Source organism: Cydia splendana, chromosome 9 (assembly GCF_910591565.1).
Source record: "Cydia splendana chromosome 9, ilCydSple1.2, whole genome shotgun sequence".
Classification (NCBI taxonomy): Eukaryota; Metazoa; Arthropoda; class Insecta; order Lepidoptera; family Tortricidae; genus Cydia; species Cydia splendana.
In genome coordinates, this window is record NC_085968.1 from 16,704,315 (window position 1) to 16,727,065 (window position 22,751).

Sequence of the window (22,751 nt, forward strand, 5' to 3'; positions counted from 1 at the left end):
GCTGGCGTGAAATGGAATGGGTACACTTTATTTTGGACTCTGTTTTTATTATGGTTTAAATAAAAGTCATAAAGCATTCATTTTATTATTCAATAGTTATTATGTACACGTAGAAAGGTCTTATATAAAAGTCATGAAACATTAAGTTTATTATTCAATAGTTACTAAGTACGCAAAGAAAAATTATTACTATTCCACTGTAGTAAGGGTTATCTATCCGCAGACGAAAAGAACGTAATTATATCAGTCGGCTTATTTATTAAAACACTAACTATGTACAATTACTGATAACTTGTGCGTAGCTGCTGAGACCTCAGCAGGGGTATGCACTTATGCAGCCAACCAAGCATTAATCTTCTCCTAACATTTAAAAACGATTAGTAATTTGCATCTCGGATATCAAGATTCTACGTTGACACATCGTTGGCGCGTTCTATCTCGGAGGTGGCGCCATCTCTTGACGAGTTTGGTACTACATTTTTTTACTCGTTCTCTGCGCGCCGTAATTAGGGATTTACTTTCATATTCCTCAGCTTAAGATGTTTGTCATCACTACTAATGATCCATCTTCTTGCGTCTTTGATATCTGAAAAATTAAAGTAACAGAATTAAAGCCTATGTAGTTTAACATTAGCCCTTATTAACGCTTATTTTAAGCGTAAACAATCAGACTTATTTCTCTCGCGCCATAGATTCGTCAAGGAATTAGCTTCATCGTAGGTACCAATAATAATAATGAAATAAATAAATAAATATTTTAGGGACATTCTTTCACATATCAACTTGGCCTCAGGCTAGGCAAAGTTTGTACTGCTGGTACTAGGCGGCACAGTACAGTCATATAGATAAATACATACTTAGATTAACGAATAATGTCCATGACTTGGAAACGCATATTCGTGGTAGACGCGCCTTTTTGCCAGGCAGCATTTGTAGGCAGGGTTACTATAATTTGGGTTAGGAGGCTGTTGCCATAGTCTAGAAATAAGATTAGTTTACCTAAGTTAGCCTAGGTTATGGTTAGATAAGATATCTAGTTGTGTAAGAACATATACTTTAGTCGAAAAATCATGGGGGCGTGAAATTGTTCATTTCACGTAGGCTTACTTGAAATATTACAGAACAGGGGGCGTATTACTAAGATATACTTTAGTTATAAAACTATGGGGGCGTGTAATTGTTTATTTACACGCAGGAATACTAAGGCACAGGGGGCGTATTTCACAACTTTCTCATGCTCCCGTCTTAAAAGCCGGCAACGCAGTTACAACCTCTCTGGCTTTACGAGAAAACGGCAATCATTCATCACCGGGTATATGTCTGTTAGTTTGCCTTCTATATCATAAAAAAAAAAATAGCTAGGTACTCGTGTGTGATAGATAACATTGGAGTTCCATCTTTGTTACATGCTTTGTTTACTGATAAGCTGTCACTATAATAAACTAGTTAAGTTACAGATTGCATAATATGTATGTACGGTCCTGGATAGGCCTGTCAATCAAAGAGTAAGAGTATGAAACAGATATTACAGATAATACTGTTAGGGTTTATTCGCTTCACGTGTGGGTCCGAATGACAACCGCACATGCTAGTAGTAAGCTTAAATTTCGTTAATGTACCAAAACATCATACATTTGCTACCGTAGGATAAGAAAAATGAGCATATATGTATGCATGAGCTTGGATTTGAATAGGAAATCGTATGTTAAGACTATTTTTAGGCCAATTTATAGATATTTAGGTTAAGAAAACAGTAATAGTACATGCTGCAATCACTATTGGAGCATAAGTAGAACATACACATTGGTATGAAAGTTTATCTACATATTTTTCAGTACGGAACCCTAAGAGTCACAACATTTATCGAGAACAGCGCTGAGATATGTATAGTTTACTGGTTATAGTTATTACTATTATTTACAAGGACTCCTGCGAGCTGCCTTGTGTACCTTATTGTTATTATTTAAGCCGCTCAAATAACTTCATGAAAATCAATTGAGAGATGCAACACGCCAATTAGTTGGACGAACAGCGTGCATACAAAGACATATTTGTAGTATGAAGGTAGCCTGTTAACTTATGATTACAGTACAGTTCTGCTGACGGTACTTTTCAATAGTATTCTGAATGCTATTAAGTAATAATATAAAATAATTGGTTAAGCTAACACGCTAGTACCCAACATTTCTTTCTTGTATCCATTGAAGACTAGAGCGACCTTAGCAGCAAATTCTTGAGATACGGCCATCAAACAGGAGTGTTGAAGTATTGAAGTCAGAGGTTCTTGGTAGCCTGGAATAAATTAGGCAAGTATTAGGAAACTTCAGAGAAAAGAGTTGAATAAGTACAGTAATAGTAGTAAAATATCAACAGTCATTCATTAGAGGGGGCGCGTCATTATTTTATTGTCAAATACACTCATAGGAAATATTAGGTTTCACAAAAGTAGACTAGACAGTACTTAAATTCTTCAAAATCCAAAAAAGTTTGAGAATCTTTGCCTTACAGGGCACATTTCCATAAAGTGAGGTCACAAATAAGCTAGATTAAGTTACTTAGTCAACAAAATCATAATAGGATGTAAGGTTAATGGCAGTTTTCATATCTCCGATCTTTCATCCGGAACCTCTTCGCTCATTATTTTGAAATATTAGAGTCAGACATAAGTTAAGAGTTTTTATAGCTTATGATAAGTTTGGTATTTATATAATGAAATAAAATACCTGTCATGACTGGAGACAGTCTATAGAAGTACATTGAAGGCAGGCATATTGTTACTGCGGAGCGATGCCATTTCTCCGGGAACTCTGAAATTGATAAAGTATAAAAGTTAGCTAAAGTAGGGTATATTTAAGAGAACCTATTCATAAGTCTCATTAAAAGTGTTTATTATTTAGTACAAGTAGGGTCTTTACAGTCAAGATAAAAATAAAATCAATTTTTATTTTATTTTTGAGAGTGATGAAAAATTTTGAAGTTTGTTTTTCTAGGTACATATGTATATGTTACAGTAGTTTTCTAGTAGCATGGGTGTTATACTTACTAGGGGACTGTTGAAAGGCTCGGAAGAACCCATGAGGGCATCAATGGAAATTTGCTCCGCTCACTGACAACTAGATATTGGGTTTCGGTTGCTGAAAAATAACAGCATATATTGTAAGATGTATTGCAAAAAGAGGAATATTTATGACAGGTCTAGGGTTAGGCCCACAAATTGTATTAAATTTACCGGAAGACTGCGGGATCCTTTTGTAAAGAAAATACATATTTATTAACAAATTTTCATTACCATGCAAGAAATCCTGTTTATTTTTAGTTGACATTATCATATAATTATGATTTTTATAATATGTTGCACTTCCAAATTTAGGAAGCTAGTATTTCCGAAAGAAATTGACCAGGGTCATCTTTTTAGAGCGACAACATTTTTCAAATTCCAAAAGCAGTATGGTCAAACCAGTGAGTAAATGTCTAATAGTAGAAATATCATACTTACGTTTCACAGTTGTTTTGATTTATCGAAAATAGCAAGGGAGTCTTCGCAGCAAAATTCCAACTTCTTTTCTTTCGATAATGATATATTTATACCGGGGTTCATTCTAATAAAGTTGTCAGTTTGCTGAAAAATCAAATATACTTTGTAAATCTTATTGCAGCAGAAAACAAACATGTAGTGAAGAACAGATATTACATTAGACAGACAGCATAAAATCAAAAATCAACATGTCATTCCTTTAATACTGATTTTTACTTTGATCACTTTCAAGTTTTGCAGAAAAAAATGTGTTTTGTTGCTGAACAAAGAATAAAAATAAGGCAACTCACTACATTAGGTAAAAACATTACAAGCGTAATGATATGAAATTAGGGAAACCTTAATGTTTGTATTCGATAAGACCAAATAGATTTATGGATAGATAGGTCAATTTGTGATCAATTACTTTTCACTAGTTGATATTCTAATAAGCGAAACAGTTTTTAAATAGGAGCAACTTGTTTAATAAAGGAAAAATAATAAAATCTTACCTTGCTCAAAGCAACAGTTTCCACATTTAAGTCCATTCCATTCGCACTATCGACAGCTAGACTCATTACACATCCTTTGTACTAGATAGTTCAAACAGTAGGTCATAGTTAGGGGCACTAGGTTCACAGAAAAATAGAAGACGCAAGCTGAGAAAAGGTCAGCCATGCGGCGACGAAACAGAACTTTCACTTCATTCGTTTTATAGTAAATTCTTCAAGGGGCTATATTTTGGAAACCATTAGGGCATTCTTGGAGGCAATCCTTACTCGCTACATCGGGTAAAGCTTGCGTCGTGGTATTTTACTGTAGGAAATCATTGTGGAACAAAGGCAATGGCTTGTATTCAAAATGGCGTTCCAATTTTGTTCTGAGCATGTTTTGAGCGATTGTCCGATGTTTAGGTATTTGATCAAAATGTCGCCGGTAACTGAGGTAATTTTAATTATTAACATCACGATTAGTTTACTTGTATTAAGGATAAATGTTTCAAAAAATAAGCATAATGGCGGATCTGAAATGACAGCAGTCAAAATTTGCCAAAGAAAAAATTTCGTTTCACTCATGTTTCACTGTCAAACGTTTATAATTCAGTCTCGAATAGTGTTTCAAAACCAGTTATTCACGCCATCTATCGGAATTGTTGCTTAACAGGTCGTACTAAGAACCCGACCAAATTGAGTGGGTTGTGCTTAGTATGTTGCCAGGAGTATTAGGACATGTTTTTGATTTTGTCGCATTGCATGGACACACGCGCATCCGTTTACACTCTCGTTCCGTGTCTCGTTTCGCGGCTCGTCTCACCGCTTGTCTTGTACGCGATTGTAAATTGGTTATTAGTACTTTGTCTATGCGTAAAAACTTGTTCACACGAACGATTTCGTTTAGTATTGATAATAATTGCAAAAATCAATAGATAGCGATGGTAATGGTAGCCCCTCACTAGATGACAGAACGGGACAGTCTTACGTATCTTTCAGTAGGAGTGGCAGCGAAAGCGTTATTATTGGTTGTCCTTGTTACGGTCTCGTGTAGTTGCGTATGTTTTGTCCCTCACGGACACGCGAGTATAGCACGTCTATAGGATTCTACCATCCATGACGGAAGATCATAGATATCGGAAGATAATGGATGACAGTCGTAATGGTGTTGCTACTCACAAAAACAATTATTGAAGAGTTATAGTTAAATTTATTCGCATTTCTATAGGATCCTATTCTAATCGTAAAATGAGACTGTTAATAATGGAAATCCTTATGTGAGATAAATGAAAATCATTGTGACGTTTAGTTTAAGTGCATATCAACAAACCGGGGCCATGTTGTCTGGTCAAAACGTGTTAAAATAAAATATTGCGGTTTCGTAAACGAAACAACTTTGGCTTGGACGGAAATATTTATGTTATTAAGAAGTGATAAAATAGAATGGACAGTGTTTAAAGCAAAAATAAATATAGATACTAACCCGGAAAAGGTCCATAATTGAGTACAAATGTGTATTTGAGCGAGAAATGGTTAGTTTTACGTGCATTTTGCGAACGCAAGTAACGAGTGCATTTTGGAAACAAATAAGAAAAATCATGTAGTTTTCTGTAGTAAATCTATATTGAAATAGTAGAATAGTGTAGTGGGTGAAATTAGTGACGTGATAAAGTGGTGAAAATAGTATTCATCTGCAAGAAACGTGCGTTTAACAAATAAACACGTGAGTAGAAATTTTGGCAAGCCTAGAACAATTGTAGGATATGTTAGTATATAAAACGCATTATAGCTTGTTTACATTATATGAAATAATACTAAATTGACGTTCAGATCTTTCAAGCGTTTCAATATGAATATAATCACATGCTTTCTTGATTTTTCTAAATGTAATTCGGTTAGTAACACGTTTTCAATGGATTCCATAATAATGTGTTCGTAGGTATATGCATTATATTACATGGTTTTCATGTGATAAATAAAATTCTTTGTTAGTCATTTAGTGCGAAAAACACTTGAAAAATAAAACAAAACAATAAAACACTTTGTTATGAAAGCCATTGTTAAATTTGTCGTCACTTGTAACTCTCCCGTGGTCTAGTGGATATCAAGGTGGACAAATGTATGAAGAATATTTTAAGAAGGACTGGGTTCGAATCCTGGCGCGTAAATATTTTTTTTGTTTATTTTAGTCCTGTGGTCTGTTTGTTTACAAAATTCTTAAAAACTATGCATAAATAAAATTTATTTTGGATATGTATCTACGAGTAGCGTTATAAAATAAACTGGAGTTATGAATAAACTTATGTTCAGTAGGCTATTTTTTAAAAATAATTTACACAAATGAATTGTTGCACAATGTTTAGATAAATACTTACCTACTTACTCTTTATATCAAAGATGGATTCATTACCTACCTAACCCTTCCAATGCAGTTGTATTTGTATTAGGAGCACCTGGGTACTTAGTTCTTAAAATACCTAGATGTTCACTCACGTATTTTTAATCACTGGCGCGGATGTTTTAGGGTGCCTAGGCCTCCATTTTTAAGCACTAACACTAACAGTGCATAAACGAGTTAGTACATCTCACAATAGTAATTTGAATAACATGGCTAATAATATTATGATTTGGATTTTTTTTATAGGTACGTTAAGTCAAACGGTGTGTGTTTTATAATGTAAATAGGCTGGTAAAAATGCATTAAAACGGATAATAATTTTATAAAAATTTAAAAAATTATTTAAATATGTTTTGCAGCATTTATGTTACTATACTTTATGATTCGTCGCTACTATAATTTTTGATTTATCATCATCATCATTCATAGAAATCATCATTATAAATGTCTTATAAAATTTATTTTTATTTATTTGTGAGCATGTTTGCATTATTTTGGCTGGCCAATGGGCTAATTATATAAAAACAACGTACAAGTAGAGTCTTTCATTATGGTTTTAAATGTATTAATCGCATAATCGCTTTAGGTCAGTTTTTTATATATTCGTGGCTGTGCCTGGGTTTTGGGGTATTGAGATTAGGGTCGTTTAAATGCCATACAATGTACGGTTATGGGCTTCTTATAGAGTGATAGTTAGACGTTACAAACAGCCGCGTGGACTGCCATGGTTTGGCAGCGGAATGGTTAAGCGCGTATCAAGTTCGACTCGTCATTGTCTGTATACTTCCGCGGTGGTTTATTGCATAGTAGGTTGTCGATGCTGCGCGTTGAACGACAGTAAGAGAGCGAAAGATAGGTATTATATAGAAATTAATCGCGAAGCGTTATCATAAAATCTAACAACAAAAGTGCAGATTTTTTTCTTTATGTGCGAATCATTTGATTCTAATACTTAGTCAAAGTACTTTTAACTAGTAATTACTAATTAAAATAAACATAAAATAAAATAATTAATTGGAAAATTGAGGGATTTTTAAATCATCTGGGCATCATCTAGAAATGTTGGGCTAGTAGGTATGGGGTTAGGACAAAATGAGTAAGTTTTTTTTTCAAATGAATTCATGGCTATAAATATAAATTCTCATTTTGATTACTAATCGACGCGTTGGCTGTCTGTAGAAATCAGTGTGAAAGTGTAACAGAGGAGGAATGAAAATGTGTGTGTATTGAGTGTTTATAGTTATGACTTTGTGGTGATTTATGAAAGAGATGTATGATATGAGATGACGGATGCTAAGTGGACGTATGTACTTTTATTGGAAAGATTGGATTGATACAGATAGACAAAAGCTGGAGGGTAATCAAACTAGATGTGTCGGTATTTGCAGGGGAACAAACTGGGGAGGGAACGGGATACACAACTAGCCAGAAAAATCTTATCGGTAGGTTAAAATTTCGACCCATTCACAAGGGTAGGTTTTTATGGCTAGTACTACACAAGGTAATAAGACCCTTACGAAACCCACACACTCATATTGGGTGAGATATATCTGACACTCGACATATTTTAAGGGCCGTGAGCGTCTAAAAGGACGAGGCTCTTTTCAAGAGGTTAATTAGATATATTATGTTGCTTTCAATATGAGGTATAATAATTATAAGCAAATATTTTGTTTAATTTGGTCGATATTTTTTTTTTCAAACAAAAATATCTTTATCATACCATATTGGGGTATTTATTTATGTCAATTTTAAGTTTGTTTATATAAAAAAAAATACACACCCAAACAAACTTAAACGTCGGTATATTTTATTCAAGTATGAGACACGCGCCAAGAAAACGTGGTTGAGGGTGATAAGGCAATAAAATTGGTTCGAATTTTGGCGATGGAACTTGAAAGCTTCGTACTTATAAAAATTAAAGGTCTCTTCGTTTTGCTTGGGGAGTTTTTGCTGTCTCATCAGATGCTCTTCTACGGAAGTGTACGGCGCAATTCGGGTAGAGACAAGAGTAATACTCGACGCGGCCGGGTTGAGCTGGCAAGGACGGGTTAATTAGTAGCCTATTAGATTCACAACCTAATATCTTTGGTGGAGCGAGGTGACTGGGGAAAAAGTTGTCATGGTTCATTGACGGAATTCTGATGAACTAATTTCAGAGCTGAGTCATTAGCGGTCACTTAGTATTGAGACACACACTACACGTTTAGAAAAGGGGGGATATATCCGACTAATCTAGAGTAGATTGAAGTCTTTTACAAATTACTGTAGTAATTCATAAAACACTTAAATCGGGGGCGAACTGTGACTAGTCGTATGCCTATTGCCTAGTATTAACCACATTTTTCATTGAAACACAGAAAATAAAAGGAAATACCTTGTAAAACTAAAGACCTCTTCAGTCGCATATTTCATTCATGATTCCATCGAATATTCTAACAGTTGAAACTTGAAGCAATTCCATGGTAATCCATAATAGGCATCACGTGACTTTCTTTTTTTTAAATCTTTATTTTAACTTAGAAATAAACAAAATAAACCCTCAGGAAATAATCAACAACAAATTGGTATTGACGTTGACAATAAAACTGATGAAGACAGCTCGACGTTCCGTTACGCTGATGCTAGTACAATTTCGAAACATAAAATCTAAAAATTCATAAGATAAATAAAAATATTAAAATAATTAATTCTCTAAATTCCGGATGTCTTAAATAATATACTAGATACTAATAAACATAAAAAAACTTCAATACAGGAATGTTTTTCAGAAGTAAACTAAAAATATCTCAAAGTAAAATAATGCTTACAAATTCGTACGTGATGAGTTTTCGAACGTTCCCTTTTATCATAATTTAGTCTACTCCAACTGACTACTCGACTATTGCCTATGAATGTGTGCGTAGATGTCATTAAAAATAGCTCCGTCTTTCTCTAAACTGCGTGAGTAAAAAGGACATGATTTATATTCTGAAGTAAGCAATAGTGAACTTTAATATTTAAGACATATGGTTTAGTAAACAACCTGGAACTTATGATCTTTCTTCTTGAATCAAACCTTGTTACACGCCACGAGGTTAATGACATCTTCCTCAGTTCTGGTATCCTGGTATTTTTGGTATACGTTTGTCTCAATAAGACACCTGTTGTCGGTTACCCGCCCGAGGCAAACGACCTCTTCTGCAATTCTGGCATCCTGGTACTTTTGGAATAATGTTTATGCCAGTATGTCGCTATTGTGTCGCCGTTATGTCGCCGTGATGTCGCTATTATGTCGCCGTTATGTCGCCAATATGTCGCCGTTATGTCGCTATTATGTCGCCATTCAGTCGCCGTTATGTCGCCATTCAGTCGCCACTCAGTCGCCATTCAGTCGCCATTCAGTCGCCATTCAGTCGCCACTCAGTCGCCACTCAGTCGCCACTCAGTCGCCATTCAGTCGCCGTTATGTCGCCATTCAGTCGCCACTCAGTCGCCACTCAGTCGCCGCTCAGTCGCCATTCAGTCGCCATTCAGTCGCCACTCAGTCGCCACTCAGTCGCCGCTCAGTCGCCATTCAGTCGCCGCTCAGTCGCCATTCAGTCGCCACTCAGTCGCCACTCAGTCGCCAGTATGTTTGTTTTGATTCAGTCGCCATTCAGTCGCCATTCAGTCGCCACTCAGTCGCCATTCAGTCGCCATTCAGTCGCCACTCAGTCGCCACTCAGTCGCCGCTCAGTCGCCATTCAGTCGCCGCTCAGTCGCCATTCAGTCGCCACTCAGTCGCCACTCAGTCGCCAGTATGTTTGTTTTGATTCAGTCGCCTTTCAGTCGCCATTCAGTCGCCGTTATGTCGCCATTCAGTCGCCACTCAGTCGCCATTCAGTCGCCATTCAGTCGCCACTCAGTCGCCATTCAGTCGCCATTCAGTCGCCATTCAGTCGCCATTCAGTCGCCACTCAGTCGCCATTCAGTCGCCATTCAGTCGCCACTCAGTCGCCACTCAGTCGCCGCTCAGTCGCCATTCAGTCGCCGCTCAGTCGCCATTCAGTCGCCACTCAGTCGCCACTCAGTCGCCAGTATGTTTGTTTTGATTCAGTCGCCTTTCAGTCGCCATTCAGTCGCCGTTATGTCGCCATTCAGTCGCCACTCAGTCGCCATTCAGTCGCCATTCAGTCGCCACTCAGTCGCCATTCAGTCGCCATTCAGTCGCCATTCAGTCGCCATTCAGTCGCCATTCAGTCGCCACTCAGTCGCCGCTCAGTCGCCATTCAGTCGCCGCTTAGTCGCCATTCAGTCGCCACTCAGTCGCCACTCAGTCGCCAGTATCTTTGTTTTGATTCAGTCGCCTCTCAGTCGCCATTCAGTCGCCGTTATGTCGCCATTCAGTCGCCGTTTAGTCGCCATTCAGTCGCCGTTATGTCGCCATTCAGTCGCCACTCAGTCGCCATTCAGTCGCCATTCAGTCGCCACTCAGTCGCCATTCAGTCGCCATTCAGTCGCCACTCAGTCGCCATTCAGTCGCCACTCAGTCGCCGCTCAGTCGCCGCTCAGTCGCCGCTCAGTCGCCGTTATGTCGCCATTCAGTCGCCATAGTAAAAGGTATAAAAGGCCGGTGCGGAGCGTTGGGAGGGGCATTCATTCTTCGACCGGACTAGCAGTGACTCTGGTTTTCGGGTGTAATTTAGTACTGGTAGGTGAAGTTTCTCCGCGACTTTTTCTGTGTTTGTTTTTTACTTGGAATTGTCCTAGTGAATTTAAACTTAGAATTTGTGTCTGTGCTTGGTTTTGCGGGGATTTTAATCGTCGTAACGCTAAGTTTAGACTGTTGTGGAGATTCTTTACTACCATGTGTGGGTTTTTAGTTATTGTGAAGTTTTCTCTACGCTGTGTGTTCTAAGTGCCGTCATGTTATGCAGGGACAATGTCAATGCATGGCCGGGGCTTGGAATTGTGTCTGTGTTTGGTTTTACGGGAAGAAATTCTCGTAACGTTAAATATAGATAACGGTGTTTAAGGGAATTTCACTTATTTGTTTAGTTAATTTAATTGTGTAATAACTTAGTTACATTAGTGTTTTTCTATGGGGTATTTTTGATATTTTAAAAGCCAGATCATTGTTTGGACTGACAGTTTGTCCAGCTAAGCATTCACTCCGCCTAACGGTGCCAAAGGATTGGATGGTTAGGAGTCTATTGCTCCAAGTTTGAGAGGTCTTGGCGTCTCTTTTATATCAACATAAGAGACGAATTATCTCACTAGTCTCAAGGCCCAGCTGTTTAGATGGATGTGGGGACGTCACGTGCGCGTCATCCGGAGTAATCTGGGCCCACTGAAGTCGACAGTAATTGAGACTAGGTCTCCTATTAAATTTATTTATATATTTCGGTGCTCCGGTTCATGCTAGTGCTGGTTGCAGGGACAGACTTCTGTCGTGACTGATATTACACTTAGTCTTTGTTGTGGCAGAGTTTCCCTCGTGATTAGTGCGTGTGTGTGCTAGGGTACTGATCCACTTATATACACGGAATAGGGCGACTTATTCTTATCCACCATGCCCGCGGGCGATAAGGAGGGAGTCAAATACACTGGCCTGTAGGTTGCCTTATCGGTCTCGCCTGCCGAACTTTACAGCCTCTCGTAGGGACTACACTTGCGTATATTACAAAGCATTAGGTCGATGGTAAGAACGAACTATGCTTTGAATATACTAGATTAGGGACAAAGGGTAGGATTAGGGTAGAATCACACACTTGTTTGATGTCTATTAACGTTCTTTATTAGTTAGGGTCTATAAATTTGAAACGGTTGATATATATTTATCTTTAAGGGTTTTAAAATATGGTTTCTTAATCCTAAAATATGTGTGTTTAAAAGGTAAAGAGTTTAACTGCCTAAATCTTTCTAATTTCTCATTTATATGGCGAAAGAATTAGTGCTTCTATAAAATTTTATTTCTACTTTTCATTTCTGGTTGTCTGGTGTAGGAACGAGGTACTGAGTAATAAAATCAGGTATTTACAACATAAACTCTTAATTATCAATCTGGATTTAGGAACGCAGACTATTCTGGGATTGAAGTACGGTTTGTTTTAGGGAACCTTTGTCAGGCAAGAGCAGTACAAAGGATTTATTGAGTGAATACTCAATTTCGACCTCTACTAAACATAATAGTTAACAAATAAACTCGGTGCTTCGTTTATACATCTAGAGAACTAGGAATTCTGTCTAGATTATCAGCTTTGGGGAATGGGACTATGGGATTAGCATCCCTAGCTTTTGAATATAAAAAAGATAAGTAATTATGATGATTGATGGATACTTTGACACTTCTTTTCATCATCATCTAGGTGCGTTTAGGTTACGAAGTGTTGGTCATAGCCCGTCTGGCTAAACTGGTAGGGTAGGTGTTCCGATTAATACTTGCAAATCGGACTAAGAGCTTCCAGACCTGCATCGGGCGTACGGAGCAGCACGTGTGATTAAATCACACATCGTTTAGAAGATGATAGTTAATTATAATTAACCTTGAAATGCTAGGGTGTAAAAGAGCTTATCTCAGGAGTGCTGCTTCTATGTTATCCCGGAAGCTTAATAGGTGTGGCAGGATTTTACCAACAACATTTTTATATATTTATATCATCATATATGCTGTAATACTTAAATACATTATAGTACATTTTACACCATCATTTAAGTTGCACTAATAAATTCTAAATAATTTTCTATTTCTCTAAATAATTTTCTTTAAATTATTTCTTACTTTCATAAATAATTATTTTATTACCATAAATATCTGTTCTCAAAAATCTAGGTAATAACTAATAATAAATAAAGTCAGAGTCCAAAATTTAGCTGATACTCATTAAAGAATTTGAGGTTGCTGCGGTTCACTTCGAGGGGTCCTAACTACTAGCTAGACGATCACATGGCCATATTTTAAGGGTAAATCGAAAGGGGATGTTATATTAAGGTAGGTTAGGTAAGTAAATAAGGGGGGAGGTACAACTTTTTAGTAGATGTTGCAACCCCACTGTAGACTTTACTGTTTCCTGTGCTTTACTTAGACGTATTTCGGAAACTATTTAAGTATTACTTATTACTTAGCCATTCGCGCCATTTAGACTAGAGGAATGTTGTCAAAGTAAATTATGTAGCCAGTACATTTACTGCCATCTTTCAACACAAATGATTAACACTTCTAGAACGCCATTTCACTTTGATCCTTATTTTTTCACTGATAGGTACCTATGTGTAAAATTTGTTGAATGTTAAAAAGTATCGCCATCTACTCGAGAGTCGATAGAAGCTCACTTGAGAAATATAAGAGCATGTTTAGAACAAAGTGTGCGTTTTTGATGCAAAGAAAACATTCATTTTTGCGTAAGGTAAACAAATAATCTCTCACCTCTCACCCAAAGTAAACATATACGCGTGATACCGTCTCCGTAATATATTCGTGGATAAAATAGATGTTTAATTTTTAATACGTACCTAGTACAATATTTATTTAGGATGCCGTTACGTCTTCACGTGTATTCAAGAGGGAAAGGATCAACAATTTTATGCTAGTTTATTTGCTTCAATCCCATTGTGATAGGTATCGAACGTAGCGAAAAACGATATCTAATATGTCAATATTTTTTATTGACGAAGAGCACGAAGTACTTACATATGAGTTTCTGAACTTCAAACTCGGGTGAATCCATGTGTCAGATTATGCGATTTTGGTATTAAGAAAACGTAATAGGGTAGATATTTGCTGAGAGGGTCGAATGGATTTACCCGAGTTTGAATTAAGCCACACATACTTATTATATTTGTAACAAAGGTGGCAACTTTTCGATTGTTAAAAATACTTTTTTTTTCAGATAGGTACCGAACCGAATCCTCAAACACCTAGGTAGGTAACTATAGTAACCCAGGCGAATTAAGAACCTCCTTTGAAATTCCGAAGGCGGTTAAAAAGCAAACCTGAATTAGGAATGTAAATTCATTTGATTACTGAGACCCTCTTACTTTCCGTTATTTATTCGATTACGTTACTTTTAAATTCAAAATAATTGTGTTTGCCTGACCTAGGCTTTAAATTCAATTGGTTGAGGAGTAATTACGCGCAATGTTGTACACTCAGCAGGAAAAGTTAATTAGTAAATTAGTCAGGAAAAAAGGAAAATGTTAAAAGTTATCTGAAGGTGCTCTTGTTGCTCTAGATTGAGGCACCAAACTTTTTGTAAGCTGTAAGCTGTACTTACAATTTACAAGCACAGAATAATGCAAGTAGATTATTATTAATTCCTTTTATCTACCCAAATATCAGAAACCCTCCATGATGCGTTCAAGAACCGCACATTATGACGACCATAAAAATAGACTGTTTTATTACAACACATTTCTTATGTGTAAAAATGTTATTATTGCTAAATAATAACATCAATTTCGATAATATTATTTCATTCAAATTTCGAAGATCTTTGAAAATCAAAGAAATTTGGTTTGGTCCCTATTCTAATATCAGTCGAGATGACGTTTGTGTGGTTATGGTTAGTTTATATTTTATGTAGTAGTATTATGTGTAGTTTATAGTTTATGGTTAGTGAATATATCATGGAGGGTTTATAATATGTGTAGATAAAGCAGGGTATGTAACTGTACATAATTAGGCATTAAAACACTCGTGTGATTCTATTATGAAACTCACCGCGTTCGTTTCATAAACCCACACTCGAGTTTTAATTCCTTTCATTATGTAGCAGTCACATAATTTATTGTTGTCAAATCTCGAAATCCCTGGCATCGTAGGATTGGTTGACCAACTTGGGCAGTCTAGCCCCAAAAGGAGAAAAGAACCCCTAGTGTAAGTTTCATTTCATTATATAGCGTGACATGCGTTCGCGTTTGCGTTATGTCTATTTTCGTATGGGATTTTGAATAGCGCGCCAAGCGGGACGTTTTGGAAATTCTAAATCCCATACAAAATTACACATAACGCAAACGCGTAAGTACGTCACGTCACGCTATGGAATTAAGTTTACACTAGGGGTACATACAGTACAGTACGGTTACCATCAGTTTGTCACTGACGTAAACGCCGTCGAGAACGTAATTTACTTTCTATACGTCCCGTTTGCACTAATATGCGAGTGCGAGCGAGATGTATAGAAAGTAAATTACGTTCTCGACGGCGTTTATGTCAGTGACAAACTGATGGTAACCGTACAGATTAGGCTTTGTTAGTTACTTGAAGTCAAAGCCGAAATACATTATTAGATTTGAGCTTTGATCAAGATCAGTAGGCAAACCTAGATGCTCTGGTGTTTCAGGGTTTGATTATAACATTCAACATAACTAATTAAACATATTCGGTTCGCTAAGCTGCTTTCCGGTACGTTGCCCGTGTCTGCTACGGCAAGCGAGGGGTTGAAGCAAGGTGAGTTGACATACCTAAATTATTGCTCAGGCAAACACAGATCTTAAAACAACGCCTGGATTTGGATGTATGTTTTGGGGATTTAAATCTTGTATTTTCATGACAAACATGACCATTAATTGTATGTGTAAATTAGCAAAAGAAATAAATAAAATAAACAAATTGATTGAACGGAATTCCTGGCGGCCATTCATTCATTCGATGACGAAGATGACTCGCTAAACTGTACAATATCGATTTAACTCAAACTACGATGTCGCGCAAGGTTAGATAAACTGATAAGTAAAGTGCATTGCTTTCTTGGTATGTCATGTAGGTAGGTATTTGCACGGTAATTGACTGGTAAATATTGGTTGATAATGATTTGTAATCAAAGGCAGATTAGAAAATACGTGGAGGTGCTCAAAATATACCTACACAGTATGATTCTATAATTATAAATATTGTTGTTAGTATATTTTTAAATACTTCACCCGCACAGTTATTATTATGAATACAAAATATTATTAACTGTATCTGTGTTTGTATGTATTGTTTGGCTGCTTCAATATGTTCAAAGTTAATTATTTGTTATACGAACCAAGTACCTACTTAACTTTTTTTTTTTATTTAAAATTTTGGCATTATACCATACTTTCTGGACACTCATACATTTGACGACCTTTTTAAAAGTGAGATACTTACCTATTTTTTTTTAACCTCATTAGACCAGTAGGACATATCTCCGAACATTTTAATTTTAACAATGCTAATTAGTATGTCGCATGTATAAACTTTGCCGCAATCTTTAAGCCTACCCAAAAAAGCATATTGATAGAGATCATTCAATATCAAAACCACAACCGAACAAGTTCTAAATAATCCAGCCAAAAACGACGACTTATAAATATCGTAGAATAACCTCTTGACTCTACAACAACACGTACATCTAACTAATGCGTGTTTTGTTTTAAAGATAAAACACAAGCAGCCTTGGCACACGAACCAACGATAATGATTTTATGATTTCAGTATAATAACTTAAAGAAAAACTCGGTTGCCCGCATGTGACGTCTTACAGGTAAATAATTATAAGGTAGGTATTAGGTATGCCGTGGCCGAGGTCAAAGCTATTCTATTGTGACGCCCGTCTGAACTCATGATCTATTCGATCTCCGTGATGCAATGACTCACCACACCTTACCAATTGAGGAATATAATTGGTGCTGATTGGATAAAATTTTGGTATGCGTAGTTCTCTAATTTCTATAATTAGACTGTAAACTTTATAGTTATTTTGGTACTCTATTGTTAAACTGACTTGATAAGAGGTTATTTTGATATGAGGGCCTACCGCGATTTTGTTATCTGCCTATCTATCGCATGAATGATGAGCAATAGAGACTGATATGACTGGTTGAATGAATCTGGCTTGGCTGCATGAAGATGATTTGTTACGTTATGTTAAGTAAATAATAATGAAGTATATAACTAGTTTTAGGCTCAAGACTTGGCTGCCTTCTACTAGAATATCACCGCGCAACATCTTTACCAACGCCTGAGATAAGTGGTCGCCTCCGCGAATAAATTCAATAATAGGTACTTTGCAACTTGTGTCGTATTTGTATTGACTATAGTTATACTAATATAAGTTAACTCTTATATTGCAAGAACACATACCTATATAATTTAACATATAGATTTTTAGCACATTATTTTAGAACAGTGACTTTTTGGCTAAATAAAAAGTTAAATAACTACTATCTCGCATGTCGTACCACATAAATTGATGTTGTCGTGCCAAACTGCACATGTTTATACGATTTTTAACTTTTTCCAGTCCCAAGTGTGGTGCTCAATATACTTTAAAAGCAAAGCTAAAACAATGCAGACGGTACTTTTATCATTGGTTAGGTTCGAAATATGATCGAAATATCTCTATGGGCCGAATACACATGCGGTTGCGGCTGGGTAGTGGGTACACGCAGTTGCAAATAAGTTCATGTGTCTTTTCTTTCGCTTGCAACAATATGTAGTTAATTATGGAATCTACCTAAACAATTTAATTTGTTTTTTGTTTGTTTTGCCTCGCGCCGTTCTATGATACACACGCACGCGGCTAAATCCGTTGGTGCAGAAAAATATTAAATAATTAGTTAGGTACCCCAGCTGGTGGTAAATATACCTACTATCTGCTGGTGCATGTTATAATTGAGTTTAGTTTGTATTTAATTTACCACCCGTGAATCTGGACAATAGTATCTAAAAGATGTCCAGCAGGCGTATTATGGATAGTTTTATCCACGTGATAAAATAACTTTCACTTTTTAACACCGCAGGATAGAAAGTGACGGACACCGTTTTATCCCGCTGTCACGTAGACAAGAACGACAATCATAGCCTTGCAGTACGGATATGATGGTTGTTCTTGTCTACGTGACAGCAGTTATTTTATCACGTGGATAAAACCATCCATAATAGGCCTGCTGTTTGTTTAATATAAGGTTGCAAATCGATATAGTTTAGTTAAAATGAGCACAGCTTCCCCAAAGTTATATTCATACCTACTTGTTTATAAATTACTATGAGACACGAGGTTACAAAGATAAACAAAATACAGAAGTAAGCATTAGAAATTACTCGAGCAATAAATGAATTAACATAGTTTACTCACTCTCGTGTCGGCGGCGGCCAGACCGCTCGCTATCGCATTTATTGGCCTCCAAATATCCGGAGTGCCAATTAAACCATTCTTCAGATCATTCTGAAACAGCTTCGAATCGAAATTCCACGTCGCTGCTCCGACAGTCCTTCTCTTCTCTAGAACAGATTTTTGCGCCATCGCCTCGGCTTTAGTCGATTTGAAACTACCAAATGTCTTCTCAAAAAACCCAGTTTTCGCTTTTGGCTCTTCCTGGTCTGCTACTTTAGGGTTCTTCTTATTGTCTAACGTTTTTGCACTTTTTCTTCTCTCCGATTCTGTTTTAGGCGGCTCGAGTAGCGCGTATATTGTGAGAGACAGGAAATGCCCGGCGACTAGTCCTTGAAGATCGGGTTTTTCTGGCTTTTTGACATCTTTCTGTTTCAGTTGGAACTTGAAGTCTTCATTCCAGACCGGCCATGAACTTTCCTGGAGTGTAGTCTCAAATTTGCTCTCACCCGGGAACACTTTGACCTGAAATTAAATTGGAATGTTTAACAAACGGGGATAATAAAGGAGTTATGGCAAGGTTAGTAAAAGTTAAATACCTATTACCCTTTTTGATGACAGTGGGATTTCAAATTAAGCTTTAATCATAGAACCTCTGAGTCAAGGTTCGCTATAAAAACACGATAAAACATGGCATTCTTGTCACAAGAAATTTGCCACCGTTTGTACGGCAAAAACCTTTATCATTTTCTAAATTCTCAACAAACAGCTATTAATTGTGAAACAACAAATCGAGATTCCGAGACGGCAAACACCTTTATTATTTTCTAAATTCTCAACAAACAGCTATTAATTGTGAAACAACAAATCGAGATTCCTTTGAGACGCGCCTATTTGGCGCAGACACATAGACAATAGAGTCCTTAGATACAGAATGCAACAAAAGGTTCCTAAGGGCTCTTCTTGCGACATCTCATCTGGTATCTTTTCTGTTTTAAAAAACTAGAACCTATTTATGATACGGACTTACACCCACGAGGTGCAAGTCACTTTCAAACTTGTTCATTATTTCGTTCAGCTGTGACTTTTATTATTGAATATTTATTTCACTTCATAAACTTGAATTAAGATTGTATCGAACAGTATTGTAACATTATATCCCACCAAAAACATAAATGTAAAAAAGGAGAGCCAAGTTCAATACAAAAATTATGCTTGGCTGTGGGCTTCGCCGCAAAAAGAATGGAGATGTAAATGAGTGCCAAGTTCTATGCAAAATCCAAATATGTATTTATAGGAACAAAATAACGTTATGATACTTATAACAATTGGTGTTATTTAAAAAAAATGTGAGATCTTAAAGTGGGTTAGATTTGACTTGGCCAGGTTTCATTACATACATCAGTCATTTTATAAAGTTATTCAACATATATATATATATTATATATATATTAATTCTGATAAAAACTGGCCAAGTCAAATCTAACCTACTTTAAGATCTCACATTTTTTTTAAATAACAGCAATTATTATAAGTATCATAACGTTATTTTGTTCCTATAAATACATATTTGGGTTTTGCATAGAACTTGGCACTCATTTACATATCCATTCTTTTTGCAGCGAAGCCCACAGCCAAGCATAATTTTTGTATTGAACTTGGCTCTCCTTTTTTACATTTATGTTTTTGGTGGGATATCATTACTTTTTGTAAAGAAAACTAGGCAGGTATTGAGATTTAATGTTTTTTCTTGCGTGTTGGCCGGTTGTCTAGCGCGTATTACAAGTTTTTTGTATGGGGACACCACTTATTTGTTGACTTAAATTTATTTTTATATTTCTGTTATATAGCAAATATAATAATACATATATTGGGATAGTTTCAAATATCTGCTTGTAACGGTTCCAACGCTACAATTTTTTTTTTTGTATGGGGACCCCCCCTAATTTTTTTTTTTTTATTTTTTCCTACGCTTACACACAATAACCGAGCTGGATTCTAAATTTCATCCTTCTAGGTCATCTGGAAGTAGGTTAAGTTTAGGTAGTATATGTCAGTCACAATTAAATTTTTTTTTTGTATCGGGACCCCCCTATTTTTTAACTTTTTTTTATTTTTAGATTTTTTCCTACGCTTACACACAATAACCGAGCTGGATTCCAAATTTCATCCTTCTAGGTCATCTGGAAGTAGGTTAGGTTTAGGTACTACATATATGTCAGTCAGTCAGTGCTAAAATTTACGACTTTTTGACCTTCATATCTTTATGACCGTTTGAGCTGACTTCATGAAATTTGGGCTTCTAGATGTCCTTATGGATATAATTAAAAACACGTAGTTTTATGTGTTTACGTTAAAGAGGTTTTGAGTTATAGAAGGGTCAAAAGTGGCACCAAGTGGTTCGTGTAATATTACACTCGGCGCTGGCTAGCCAGTTCCTTTGCTTGAACTTGGCTTGACACGCTGCCGCGTGTCTAGATTATAATTCTCAATTCAATCGAATATCAAGTAGCCAGAGCATGAGAGCAGCCTATAGTGTGTAGTTATTATTGAATCAAAGAAGTAAGAAATAAACATTATTAATGTTGAAATAATATTTTTACTTCTTTAATATAATGTTTACTTCAAATAATTACCATTAGTAAACGACATTTAATTAATTGAAACATGTTGTTTTCGCATTTCTTGTCCCAGTATTTCCTATTTTTTCCTATGATAAATCCCTTTTCGCTACGTTTATTATGCCTTTTACATTTATTATTTTTCTGTAAATCCCCTCGTTTCCTTCCATTATAGATAGATATCTGGCTAGGTATAATTAATTAATTATAGACCAGGTATCATCAAAAGGGTGGTACGTAATTTTTGTGGAAAATAACCTTAGTGCACTTCTTAACTGTCTGAGCTGTGTGTAGTCGCTCAAATTGAGCGAAATTCTATGTGCAATAGGTACATTGCGTCTTAGAAAAAAGTTTGAAGTACTAAAAATCAAGCCACAAGATTTTTTATGTCGCTGAACAAATGTTGGTCAGTTTTAGGAGTACAGCCTACAGTATATTTTTTTTGCTCCTGTTACAGGCCACACCCTGTAGTACTCCAAAGTTAATGATTCTGTCTTACCAATAAAAGTATAACATGACAAATATTAATGAAATGTGTTTTCATAGAGTGTCGCGAGTTCCAACTTCAGACGCAAAGAAGATACAATTAAGATTAATTTAGTTGATTGTTTGTTATTTCTGAACTAAAATCACGAGTTAGCCAACAAAGCTAATTAATTTAAATACTTAGGTAATAGCGTCAGATAGAAGATAAACTTGGCCTTGGCCTTTAAGGATGACTGACACTTTCTAATTAATAAAAATTTCCAACCTTGAATAACATTTATTACCAAGCAAAGAGTTTGTTTCTAATTATATTTTTGGTTAAAGCACTGATTCACTATACTAATTAATAGAGTAATTAGTAGGTACTGTAATCACGTCTCGCTCACATTTAAAGGGTAAGAGTGAGAGATAACGACAATTATCACCCTACAATTGAGACCATACATCAGCGTCGATAGCATAACGGTTCTACAATTGCCAATAAGATAAGCGGTGATAACATTTACAGGCGCGATAACTCCGTGATAACCGATGCAACCAAAATGTTCAGAGGTAAAATAATTAGTAAGTACAGTCTCCTGCAATAATATTATGTTACACAAACAGTCATTAGGCACCAAAAATATCTGACACGATCTTATTTTTAGAAACATAAGATCGTGTCACATATTTTTTCACCACACCAGCTCGGAAAGGCTTACTTTGCACTTCAAAAACTGATAACAAATTTGCATTTTATTCACATGTGAGGCAAAGTAATGAAATGCAAATTTTGAGTTGTTTTCTTAAGTTCACTAGTAGAATTGACTTTTAAATGATGATTTTGGATGATACATATTTAATAACATTCATGTTTGCTTCGGGTTGGTGTGGTGAAAAAATGTGTGTTTCACTCGGGGGCAAATTTTGTTTAACCCTCATGCTTTGAAACCCTCGCAACGCTCAAGATTCCATTTTTCAAACCACTCGCAACGCTCGTGGTTCAATTTTGGTATCTTTCGCTTGTTCGGGTATCAATATTAGCACGAGCGGTTAAACAACAACTTTGCCCCCTTGTAACAAAACAAATCCAAATGAATGTTAATTAAATATTTATCATTCAAAATCATCATTTAAAAGTCAATTCAACCAGCAAAACATAAGAAAACAACTCAAAATTTGTTTTTTTTTACTTTGCCTCACATGTGAATAAAATGCAACTTT

At 36.1% G+C, this 22,751-nt stretch overlaps 1 protein-coding gene and 3 long non-coding RNA genes across 4 annotated transcripts in view; 2 read left to right on the forward strand and 2 right to left on the reverse strand.

The window, feature by feature from the left end:
• LOC134793767 (uncharacterized) overlaps positions 1 to 22,751 on the forward strand; it is a 324,508-nt gene that overhangs the window by 162,585 nt on the left and 139,172 nt on the right. The gene's annotated exons all lie outside the window — the stretch shown is intronic.
• The window catches only part of LOC134793746 (uncharacterized), a 45,905-nt gene that overhangs the window by 17,616 nt on the left and 5,538 nt on the right, over positions 1 to 22,751 (reverse strand). Inside the window, exon 2 of the mRNA XM_063765414.1 lies at positions 18,466 to 18,966. Coding sequence (XP_063621484.1) covers positions 18,466 to 18,966 — 501 coding nt within the window. The remainder of the gene's footprint in view (positions 1 to 18,465; positions 18,967 to 22,751) is intronic.
• LOC134793771 (uncharacterized) lies at positions 2,196 to 3,593 on the reverse strand. The gene is made up of 4 exons (XR_010144583.1): positions 3,497 to 3,593; positions 3,044 to 3,134; positions 2,724 to 2,807; positions 2,196 to 2,292 (listed from the first exon to the last, which is right to left on the reverse strand). It is a non-coding gene; the product is annotated as an uncharacterized LOC134793771 (long non-coding RNA).
• On the forward strand, positions 19,954 to 20,360 carry LOC134793769 (uncharacterized). Its single transcript, XR_010144581.1, has 2 exons — positions 19,954 to 20,197; positions 20,292 to 20,360. It is a non-coding gene; the product is annotated as an uncharacterized LOC134793769 (long non-coding RNA).